The sequence below is a fragment of the Coccomyxa subellipsoidea genome (genome assembly GCF_000258705.1).
Source record: "Coccomyxa subellipsoidea C-169, whole genome shotgun sequence".
In the NCBI taxonomy this organism is placed as follows: Eukaryota; Viridiplantae; Chlorophyta; class Trebouxiophyceae; family Coccomyxaceae; genus Coccomyxa; species Coccomyxa subellipsoidea.
Window position 1 is genome coordinate 2,223,189 of NW_005178036.1, and position 12,052 is coordinate 2,235,240.

A 12,052-nucleotide genomic window follows, 5' to 3' on the forward strand; every position below is an offset into this window, starting at 1 on the left:
CAAAAGATTTTGAACCCTACTTGATGAATCGGACAGAACTGCACTTCTTTCTTGAGGTCCTGGGGTCCTGGCACACTGTGCCGATTCTTCTGCCCAGGTCTTGGCGCAACACTATTTATTCAAGCGATGCTGACCATTGCGCTAGAGAATCCACAAGCCCGGGAATATTCATGTGGCATTCATCAACGAATGCCCTGCCATTTAAGTTATCAGTGCAGTCTCATCTATACAGCCAGGCCCCAAGCTGCCAAGCACTTCTCACCCAACGTGGACGATTAGCCAGAGTCTGCAGTTGTCCCGGCCCATGCACAGCATTGGTGCCTTCCAAGTGCAGCAGACTCTACTGTAGTCGGACTACAGCAGCTATCTCTATGCCAAGCCCAGAGCCCTGCACTTGAAAGAGTCTAACAACTACCTCTCAACCATTCTACTGCCATGCCAGGGCGCGCCAGATCAGGCGGCCACCAAATTAGGCAAGCGCAAGGCAGACGCCAAATTAGGCGGCGCCAAAGAAGGCACCGCCGAATTCGAAATTGCCGGCGACAGATCAGGCGGCGGTGGCCTCCAGGATGGGGGCCATGGGGTTGCGCTGCACAGCAGCCGCCTGAGAAGCCGCCTGCTGATGCAGGATCTGCTGCTGCCGCTGCGAGAGCCACTCCTCAAACCTGCGCGCGCGCGCCTCGCCATTGTGCACGCCGCCCGGCTCCGCCCCGGCCTTGCGCGGCCGCCGGAAAACGTCCTCCGTGTCCAGCACGTACGACACCTGCGCACGCAAAAATGCTTTTTCGAATTTGAGCTTGACAATTTTCAAATAACAAAACTCTCAGATCCTGGATTGCCGTCCTGCGGTCCGAGCCTCCACAGCATTCTGCAGCGAGAGAGATGCACAAAAAAAAGGCTGACAGGTACACAGATGAGCGGAGAATAAGATGCAACTTGGGGCTCGACGGCCCTGGATGAGGCACAACAATGGCTTCTTGTGACTGTCAGCGATCATATGTTGCTATGGGGGTCTTGACAGCCGTCATGTGCCACACACTCTCACATCTTCTTGAGCAGCTGCATCAGATGATCCGTATCATGTCCATTGAGGTGGTTGTAGGATTCCTCGGTACACAGGAGCACCTGCTGGAGCCCATTTCCCTCACCAAGCAGACAAGCCAAGGCCAAGGGGGAGGAGCATGGGTCACCTTGGAGGTGGTGCAGGAGAGCTTGCACTCGAGGCCATTGTTGACCTCCGGCTCGGGGCCGTTCCCGAGTGCCTCTGGCGCCTCATCCGTCTCCTCCCCAGCCTGCAGGAAACAACCACTCTCTCAGATGCGTTTGCCGCACAAACTCAATGTTTGAAGACAAGCAAGAGGGGCTCACTGCAACTGCACAACAATGCATGTCTGCACGCCAGAGTACATGCAGACAGTACAGATGGTCATCCATGCTTCCACAGCCTTGCACTCTCCCGGCTCGGCTCCATCAGGCAAGCTGACCTTGCCGCTCACAGAGATTACCAATAGTTCTGGCATGCACATCAAATGAGCTCTTGATTTTTACAAAGCTGTGCAGAGGCACTGGATCATTGATAAGGAAGAGAGGGGGCGGGAGGAGTATGATACCTCTGCAGGGAGGGAGCGTTTGAGGAAGGGCTGTCGCCTGGGGACTCCCTCGCGATCCAACAGCTCTGTCGGTGCTGGGCCGTCTGTGAAGCCCTTCAGGTACTCTGCAAATCCCGCTTCCAACACCCCTGTCAGCGCACTCAAACCCCTCAGACACTTTTTTATTACACATGCTGTGGCCGCAAGTTGGTGCAGCACCGGCCGAGGCCAAGGATCTCAGCACCCCTGGACGCGCAAATGAACCCCAGCCGCCGGCTCTGCTGGAAAAGCCTGCGTCCTGCAATGGGCTCTGCACGGAATCTTTCCTTGGGGATAAAAATTCTAACCTTTCATTTCAGACCGCGGTTCTTTCTCGGCATGGAGATGGATTGGTGTGTGCATTGAAAGGTGTGCTATGAGAAGTGACTGTGTGCACCGTTTTCTTGGAAGTGACTGTAGTGACATCAAGCGCAAAATCTTCCAGTGTGATGCGTGTTACACTACACTTGACAACTCGAAGCATGCAGGGGGCAGTGCAAGTCCTTGCATCCATGCTTCATATGCCATGAACACTCTAAATCCCTAAAGGTCAAGCCGGAGGCTTGTCATCCACAGTAGTCCATTTCTACATCACTGCGATAATTCATTTTTGTGTTTCTAGCCACACCGAGCCAGGGACACCTGTTTGCTCTTGCACATGCATGGACCTATGCTAGGACTGCCTGATCACGGTCGGGATAGGCTTTCCTACTCTTAGTCACATCCTAACCAAACCCCCTGGATTACGGTATTCTCCTCACCTGGTGCGACTTCGGTGCGGTCGGGATCCAGCATCTGGATGGTGAGCGTGCCATCGTCGCCGCGCGACTCAAAGCGGAAGCACGAGTCATCGTGCAGAAGCACGTGCGCATTTGCGTTGTAGACCGCGTCACTGAAGTGGCCCGGTGCGCGCGTGCTCTCGTACTTGTACAGATCCAGCAGCTTCTGCGGGGGCGCCACGAGTTGTTCATCGTCAGCGCCGACATCATCTCGCCATTGATAGACATACACCATGCCTCTTATTCCTCATCCCCAAAACTTCAAAAATAACTGGGGATAGAAAGCACACGTGATCCTGGCAGTACGGCAAGTTTTAGCTGTGCAGCCATTATGAAAGATAGACAGGTCATCCCAGCCTAAAGATTACAAAAACAGAATTTTCAAGCTGTGGAAAGGACGAAGGATCACCTGTCCCAGCTCGTCTGCCATGATGGCCTGGAACTGCTTGACCAGCTTGTAGATGAGCTTGTCCAGCGTAAACAGCACGTAGCTGTTCGTGCCTGCGCAAGCGGCGGGCAACCAACCATCAGCACATGCTTAACGCAATCAGCCAGCAAGAATGCTCTTGCGGCCCATTTTCACCATTTGTCAGGCTTGCAAAGTCTCACTTGCATAGGACTGCACACACAACAGAAGAGCGCAGCTGCCAGCATGCAAGCAGGGGACATCGTGCTATTTCTGTATCGTTGACCTGCAAAAAAATACCCTCGGGCCCCTGTCTTTCAGGGTGTGTGAATATCAAAAAAGATATAATGGGGAAGTACACAGTCTGTGCACCCAGCTGCGCATGGACGCCGTTTTCAGCAGGTGCACAGGATCACAGATATTGACACACCAAAGAAGAATTTTTAAGATAGGAAGAAAGGGGAATAAAAGGGTACGCGCACCGAGCAGGGCGCGGACGTCGTCCTCGTACTGGGATGAGTCGCGCGTTCCGTCGATGAGGTCGAAGACGTAGGTCATGAACTGGCCGTGCGCCTTCTGCCCCTTGTCGTCCAGCTCCGGCAGCGGCACGTCCGCGGCCAGGTCCGGGTTGAAGCTGCCCGGCTGGTCTATGCACGCCGCGCACCGCACCGCCCGCCGCAGCCTGCGCAGCGCAGCATAATGCGTCAGCAAGATAGAGTCGCAATATGGGCCTGGATCAATGTGAGGTGGACGCTTTCTCTGTGCTGTCTTTTTGCGATTTCTTATTTTTTGGGGGTCCCAAAAGAATCAGGCCCTCAATTACTTTTGGTTTAGCACATAAATCACGGTGGCAGCAGCTTCTTCGCCTGCATATTTTTTGCAGAGCTTGTTTTCTGAAAACCTGGGCTCAGGAACCCTGATGGGCCCCACTTTGACATGCACCCTCATGCTTGAAACAGAGTGTGCCTATCTGGTCCACAACACGCCCCCGGTCGCCAAAAGTTCAGCAGGACTGGGTGTGTGATTTGCCGCTCAAGCGTGCAGAACCCTGGCTGCAGGGGGTACAAAAAGGGTGTGCGTACCGGTCGTAGAGGAGCTGGTGGAGGCGGAAGAAGATGTAAAAGGTGTCGTTGCCGTAGAAGATGCGGCCGATGCGCGGCGCACTGCCGGCCTCCGCGGCTTCGGCCGCACGCGTCGCCTCGGCCGGCGCGAGCGGCTTGCAGCCCACGTATTCCCTCTCGCGCTCCGCCTCCTCAGTTCCCCCGTCCGAGCCCGCGTCCCCCTCGCCCGACACCATCGGCGTGACCTGCGCGCATGAGGAGATAACTCAGTCACATTGTTATTGTGATCTTTACATGTTTCCAGTCCTAAAGACCGGACACGCCAAGCAAAACCTGTATCACTGCTTTCCAATCTTCTCGATTCATCTCCAAATTCAATGTCTTGCTGAGGAGAAATGACTGGGCAAGCACGCCTTGCAGAAATCACTTCACATCAGCGCCCAAAAGGCGCGACAAGCAACTGGAATATGGCTGACAACAATTGCTGCAAAGGCAAGTTTGTAGGAAAGGTACACTCTCAGACCCCAAGCAGCAGCGCCAGCTTCCTGAGATGACAACGCTGCTTAGCAAAGAAGCAGACGCAGTGTGCCAAGCTCCTACAACGTAGCCGCATGCAGCATTGGCAACTGTACAAAAGCTGTTGAAATCTTCCTCAGCGGGCATCATATTATAATCCTGGCAGGAGAAAACATGCGTGCTCACCAGCGGCTGCGAGAGGCCATTGGCGGCGGCGCCCTCCTCAGAGTCGCCGACGGTGGCGGCCAGGAGCGCGCTGGCCGCCAGGCTGCGCTGGGGTCCCTCAGCCTCGTCTCCCGTGGCGCCCCCTCCGCCGGGTGCCCACTTGGTCGCCGCCTCGTCCCCGGTCGTCGGCTCCTCGGTCCGGCCGCGCCCGCCGCGCACCTCGCCGCCCATCTCAGTTGTGACATCGTCCGCGTCCTCGCCGCCGCCCAGCGCCGAGTGTGCCTCCGCCTCGCTGTCGTTGCCCGCCTCGGCTGCAGCAAAAGCGGAAGAGCCGCGTCAGTAACTATTATAAACAGCAATCATGCTCCCTCGCAGCAGCATAAAGACGCATGTGCAGAGCCCCTGGCCTTTGATTCGCAATGTCTGCCAAAAAGCAATCCGATTTCAACAGCATGGGGGCAGCTGCTTTGCATGAGGGGCAGCTGTTTTGCATGAGGCATTCATCATGACCATCAGTCATCACGGTATCATGAAGCAAGATACAGCACAACTTGGAACGGAAACGGGGCAGCGTGCTTCCATTGCAGGAGACTAGCAGATGGCGCACCAGACAGGGCAGCCATGCGCATGGAGGGCTTGCGATTGAGGGGCCGCAGGGAGTCGGCCTGCTGGGAGCGCCCGGCGATGACGGCGTTCCCTTCCTGGGCGCTGCGGCTGGGCAGCCCAAAGAAGGCCTCCACAAATGTGGTCCAGAAGTCAAACGCGCGCTCAGCCAGCTCAACCGACAGGATCTCGTCCAGCGCGTACTTAATGATCTTGTACGCGTCCTCGTGCACCTTCCTGCTCGACAGGAGCACACAGACCCTTTAGATTAGTATTTGCTTTTGAGGACCCAAGACTTGCGTAAAAAGAAAAGAGGGATCCAAATATGCGTGAAAAGAGCATGGACATCTAACAAAAAACCCTATCACAGCGTGCTCAGCTTCTAGCTTGAGTCAGACAGGACCCCCCGTTGGGTACACAGCACATTCAACGTCAGGGGGCCATTGGCACAAGTAAAGACAGCTACAGCATAAGCTTGTCTCTGCTCTCTGCACATATTCAGCAAGTTGTGCTGCAACCGCTCCTCTCGTGCCAAGCGGTCCCGTCAATGCAATGCTGTGTTCATTATAACTGCACGACCATCCTGACTACACAAAGACTGCAAGCTGCATTATCCTGCATACACTTTGTTCTGGCAATGCATGCTCAAAGGGTCATAGGGAATCGACACAAAAGCATCATGCAACAGCAGGGCTCTGCAGGTTATGCGCACCGGTCCTTGTAGTTGTAGGTGAGGTCTGGGGTGAGGCGCGAGGCGAAGGGCGCGGAGGAAGACACGGCGGAGAGCGATGAATCGGCGGCGCGGCGGCGCTCAACGATGTCCTTGATCTCCTGAACCATTGCCTTGGCCCCCAGGTACTTCTTGTCCGTCTGCGCCAGGATGAAATAAACTATCAGCCTTACCACTGGCAAAAAGAACGGTTCCGCCACTTCCCAGAGCAACGCTCAGCCTCACTCACTCAACACAACGGCCTGGTAGGGGAGCTCACACGATCCCTTCGTTCCATGAGATTCCCAGAAGACACCCATAATCAGGAGTCCATGAGACACCAACAGGATCAGGCAGGTGCAACGGGAGAGAAGGGATGCTGTCAGCCGCTGCATTTCAATGGCGAAGGAGAGCAGGTGTTGGAGGGCAAGTATAAAGATGGGGACGGCAGACCTGCTTGAAGTAGAAGGAGCGGTGGTCGAGGGACTTGTGGTAGTTGGCCTCGTACACCTTCTGCCACAGCTTGGCCATGGTCGCCTTGGTCTTGCGCCTGTGACACACACAAGCACTCAGCCGCCCCGCCCCATATATCACCTTATGATATACACCGTCCCCACGCCAGCCAACCATGCACGCCCTGAGCCGTCTTGCTCTACACATCAGTGTCTAATATACACCCTCCCCACGCCAGCCAACCATGCACGCCCTCAGCCGTCTTGCTCTACACATCAGTGTCTAATATACACCCTCCCCACGCCAGCCAACCATGCACGCCCTCCGCCGTCTCGTTCTAGACAGCAGTATCTAGCATACACCCTCCCCATGCCGGCGAAACCACAAATATTTCCAAAGGACACAGGTGCTCTATACCTCCAACAGGTAACAGGCTGACAGGGCGCATGAGGGCCGCCAAATAATCAAACAAATGGCGACCACACATGCTGCGCATTGTTGCAATGTTGTCTGGAGCCACATTGAATGTAACCGCATGTGTACTGCCAGCGCCAACTACTTTCTTCCACCCTTGCCCGCTATAGAATTTACAGGGGATGGAAATAGGGGGCCGCACCACTCCTCGTCCTTCTGCAGCAGGCGGGGCAGCACAACGCCGAGTGCCACAGCCGGGTTCTTCCTCACCAGGTCCACCACTGTCGGGCCCTGCTCGCCTGTAAATCAACAGTGTAGATGCTGTGACAAAAAAGTTCCCACACATGTCATCCACTCATGTAGGACACTTCTCAGGATTGGTGCTTCTTGTACCAGGCAGCAGGTGCCTCAGGCATGTCTTCGTCAGCGTACAATGATCTTTGTATCATCCACACGTGTCTCATCGCATGTCACAAAGGAGCGCAGAATCAAAATGAATGATGCCCATCGAAGCAAAGCATAGCTGACAGCTTGCACTCCTCTGAGGATGCTGTGGGGCAATCCCCTCATAGCCTGTAGGGCAGCAGAGAACAAAACGTGCAATTGCACTCCTGCAAGACAAGAGAGGAAAGCGGCGCACCATAGATCTTCTGGATGGCGCGGTAGTGGATGGGGGTGAGGGAGTTGGGGGGCGGGCGCCAGGTGGCCTTCTCATCTGGGGGCAGCTCGGACAGCTGCTGCACCAAGGGAGTTATGGCGCGCACGGCGCTGGCATTGCTCTCGATCACCATGTCCAGCTCGAACCGGTCGTCCTCGCAGCGGAACAGCGCCTCCTCATACTGGTTCTTGCGCATGTGCTGCGCGGCCACATCAAATTCAGTTTCACAATTAGATCCCCAAGGTGACAGATGCCCTGGTATAGTTTTGTTGTGCATGTGCTCCTGGTTCTTGCGCATGTGCTGGTCAGACACTACATTGAAAAGCAGACGCCTTCTGAGGAAATCTGGAGAAATCAGCAGCCGGCATGAGCTAAAATCTCGTGAATGCTATTCTCACCCGCCAATAGGTCTCAAAGCACACCGCACCTCCATTTCATCAGACATCTCACACCCAGTCACATTAAAGGTGGAACGCACAATGCCACCATAGCACATTGGCCATGCCGCCTGGCACGGCTCGCGAGGGACAGAATGCTGCATGCATGCAACATGAAGCGAAGGGCGCTGCATGCTGCTGGCGCATCGCGGCCAGCATGCAGCCATCACCCCAAACATTAACAAACCAGCAGCAACTGGAGGAGCTAGCTTGCGCCAGCCCTAGCGCTGGACAACGCTCACAACAGAATGTGTCCATATGCATTGGCTGGCTCACCTTGAAGGAGTAGTCTTCGGAGCCAGAGGTGACAGAGACCCAGATGTCGTTGACAAGTGACAGGGCGAGCGGCGTGCGGTGGCTGCACTGCAGCTTCGGGTAGTCGGGCGGAAGCCGCACGTAGGACGTGGTACACCTCTGCAGACACGCACCAACACGGCATTCACAAGCATGCCTTGATAAAGATTCCACTGAAGCAGCTTCCTGAAATGTGCATGTATAAACAGGGGACCCACATGCATGCTTGAAATTACGCTCCCACATGGAGGCAGCAGATGCAGCAATATGAAGCAGCTCTTGCAGAGTATGAGATTGCTCACCTCCCAGCCGCTCACATCCAGCTCTGAGATGGGCCTGGAGCCATACTTGTCCCCCTGCGCAGCCGGGACAACGTCTTCGGCGCACAAGTTGATGTCCAGGAGAAGACATCACCACAGGTAGAGAAACCAGGAACCAGGTAAAGTGAAGTGAAGATGATGGGTCCAGCAGAATTTTTCCAGCACCCCTTCTAGACCAAACAGAGCAAAGATTGTGACAGTGCTCCAAGGCTGGGGGATTTTGTGCCTTGTTGCTGCATAATGTCCATGCACGAGGCAGGACCTCCTCCTGTCTCCCTGCCGCTCCGACTTCTTTCATTTCTGCACATCTCTAAACTGTGGTGGTTACTGGGTTCACAAGGAAGGATGGTGCCTGATGGGGCACACCTTCAGCCTGGCGATGTCGCGCGTGTGCATGCGGCCCTGCGACACCATCTTGGGGTCGAAGTCAAAGTCCAGCATCTCGCAGCGGTGTAGGAAGTCGTTGAAGGACATCTGCGACACAAACACACAATTTGTCAGCCTTTTGCACATGTGGCAGGGGAGAAAGTAATGCCATGAGCAGCTATCCTGGAGTGCAGTGGATCAACAGCGCAAAGGCAAGCTTCTTGATTTGGACTCACAGGAGTTATTAATGTTTCTCGCCCATGCACAATTCGCAAGGCTTGATAGGAGCATGAAGGGCCCAGCTCCAGGTTCGTTTTTCTGATGCATACGACCAGGCACTTTTGATCATCAGCTTGAGAGCGCTTCTTCAAGCCAACGGTCATGTGACTAGATCACATCCATCACAAAAATGAGAGGAATGGCACAGAGCGGGAAATAATTTACCAGGAGGTCTGGGTAGCGGCCGAGGATGTCCTGCACCATGATCTGCAGCTCTGGCTTGGCCACAATCTCTTGCGCAAACAGGTTCAGGCACTTGAGGAAGTCCTGGTACTGCTCCCGGTTGCGCAGCCTGCCATGCCCCCTCACATGATTACACATGACTGGATCGGTCTTACTGCAGCATGCAAGGACCGCTTGGAATGATCGAGTCTGCTCACACAAGCAATCAGGCAGAGATAGAAGTCCCAATGGTGTGTTTGCCAGTAAATGGATGGTAAGTCTGCAAGGCCAAAGTGCAGCGCACTCACCGAGTCTTGACCTTCTCGAAGAAGCTGAGCTCCTTGGCCAGGTTGGAGCGCACAGTGCCCCGCCGGTCATCGTCGTCATCTGAAACACAAAACACTCATCCTCAGACACAAGGACATTGCGCTGCCCAACACAGTAGGTGCAACTCAAACTGCCACATAACATGGCTGGCGTAGTCCCTATTCCCTGCCAGATCCAGCTGCAATACGTCTCCATGGCTTCCCAAGGCTGCCAGCTCTCGCCGACAGATGCAGACACAAATCTGCAGCGCCGCCTTCACAAACAAGGAGGGTGGGCCGGTGCAGAAAGAGCGCAGCACTGTCCTCCACACACAAAGGTAGGGCGGTGTAAAAGAGCCCAGTACTGTCCCCCTGCACAAAAAGGTAGGCGGTGTAGAAATAGCGCAGCACTGTCCCCGACAAAGAAAGGAAGGGCGGCGTAGGAAGGGCGCACCGTAGTCGCGGTCATCGGCGCGGCGGCCGGCCTTGCGCTTGTGCATCTGGCGCACGATGCCCATCTCCTGGTTCATGCCGCGCCCGTACCCGCGCTGCAGGTTCCGCTTGTGCGCCTGCAGGCGCACGTATGCGCTTAGTTCATGACTAATCTCTTGTTGAAGCCCCTTGCGGCCTGATATGTGACTGCATGCCTCGGCTCTTGCTGATGAGCCTTGCGGCCAAAATGGCGTCCAACACAGGGTCATAATGGTCGCAATCTGCCAGGTTTACACCAAGGCTTTGATTTTGGGCATATTACTAGTTGCATGACACCGGTGAAGGTAATCTCAAATGCCTGAGGGTGAGGTTGCATAATGCTGGGACAAGACAAAATGTCTAGCGTGATGAAAAGCACCTGTGCAGGGGCCTGGGCGTCTGGCAGGAAGTAGGTGAACTCCTCCAGTAGATCATGGTGCTGGCGGAAGAGCAGCGCCACCTGTCATATCAGGAGGAGCCCCCTCTTCAGATGCATGCTCACTGTTTGTACATTGGGAAAGAATACGAAGAGGTGATACCTGTACCAGCTACCAGTCAGCACGGAAGGGATCGGACACAAAAAAGTCTGGAGACATCAATACCAGAGCTTAAACTCGAGCACTGACACACCTCTTCGTAGACGTTCCCGATCGTCTTCTGGCCCTTCCTGTACAGATTGAGGATCTCCAGGAAGGCCTTGTAAACACGCTCGTCGTTGGCGAAGCGGGTCTGCAGCATCGAGCACCAAGCAATATTGTCAGGTGCAAGATACGGGTCGCCCAACAATGTCTCCGAAGACCTATTGCGTTCTTTTACTCTGTCATGCCAGCACCGGAATCATCGTCTGCGACAGCTGCCACAGGTGTGCTTCCAAGAAACGCACGGCACAGCAGGGTTTCCCGATTGGCGAAGCTGAGCCTCTCTCACCTTGATTTTGTTGACATAATTGATGGCTTGATCGAATTCGACTGCCGCCTTCGGCGCTTGCGCCTGCGCACCCTCACACGCTGTTTCAGCGATCGTGATTACGAATGGCACGAACAAGGCCGTCGATCCTCGAAAAAAGGCAACCTCAAAGGATATGCATGAAAAAGGCGACAAAGAGCAAAACAAATGCAAAGGGATGCTTGCGGGCATACCCTCTCTTCCTCATCGACCTCGTCCATGGTGATTTCATAGCCCTGGTCAAGTCACCGCCAGTGGCTGTCAGTGCTGGCTGCCCCCAAAGTGCCAACATGCCTTGCACAGCGCACAGAAAGCCTAGCAAGCAGCCATACCTGAGGAAGGAAGGTGTTGAAACCCAGAATGAGCTCCCTGTGGCCTTTGAAGAGCGTTTTGACGCGCCTGATAACCCCCTCAGTGTTTATCCTGCACAGCAGCCGCAGTTTGCTCCCAGCCGAATCCCAACATTGCATCAAGAGCCAGCCAAGCATAGTCACACACTATATGTGACACTCTACTGCACCATGAGGGTGCGAGCAGGCTTCAGAGCTAAGGCGGGCACACACAAGCACACACAGCAGGGACCGGTCAAAACTTGTCCTACGGGCTGCAATTCTTTTGTTCAGCATCTCCAAACACCATTTTCACACATGAACTATAGAATACAATACACAATAGACCAGCAAGGCAGTTACAGTAACACAACGTTGTCAGCACTTGCAACACAAGGTCCAGGACACCGCCAAGATTGGGCAGTGGAACCTACCTTTGCGCCTTGAACTCTTTCATGATCTCCAGGAATTCATCGTATATTTCCTTGTTGTCCTGGAACTTGACCTTGACGTCGCGCAGATAGGATAGTGCATCGTTGGTGGTCAATTTCCCACTGGTGCTGGGTTGGCCAGGCCTGTGCGGCAAAAGCCCAGTTCGACGAAGAGCAATCATCACTCCTCTACTGCCAATAGTAATAAGGCAATGCAAGCTCCCAAGCCGTCACTGATCATGGACAGCTTCCAGGTGCCACAAGGCGGGTAAGCATAGGCCAGATGCCATATTGGGCTAGGGTGCAGTTCACAATGTGGAG

At 54.7% G+C, this 12,052-nt stretch overlaps 1 protein-coding gene across 1 annotated transcript; it reads right to left on the reverse strand.

Annotated features, from left to right (window-relative positions):
* Nucleotides 1-547: 547 nt before the first annotated feature.
* On the reverse strand, nucleotides 548-11,913 carry COCSUDRAFT_29004 (hypothetical protein; the record flags this gene model as incomplete). The annotated part of the gene is made up of 24 exons (XM_005648259.1): nucleotides 548-763; nucleotides 1,191-1,292; nucleotides 1,611-1,738; nucleotides 2,390-2,573; nucleotides 2,817-2,908; nucleotides 3,296-3,495; nucleotides 3,896-4,139; nucleotides 5,148-5,395; nucleotides 5,871-6,028; nucleotides 6,321-6,417; nucleotides 6,937-7,033; nucleotides 7,375-7,591; nucleotides 8,106-8,243; nucleotides 8,426-8,459; nucleotides 8,781-8,917; nucleotides 9,254-9,380; nucleotides 9,559-9,637; nucleotides 10,157-10,202; nucleotides 10,406-10,486; nucleotides 10,657-10,755; nucleotides 10,954-11,025; nucleotides 11,166-11,207; nucleotides 11,304-11,394; nucleotides 11,735-11,913. 24 exons carry the CDS (start codon nucleotides 11,911-11,913, stop codon nucleotides 548-550), a joined length of 3,108 nt encoding a protein of 1,035 aa, XP_005648316.1.
* Nucleotides 11,914-12,052: the final 139 nt, after the last annotated feature.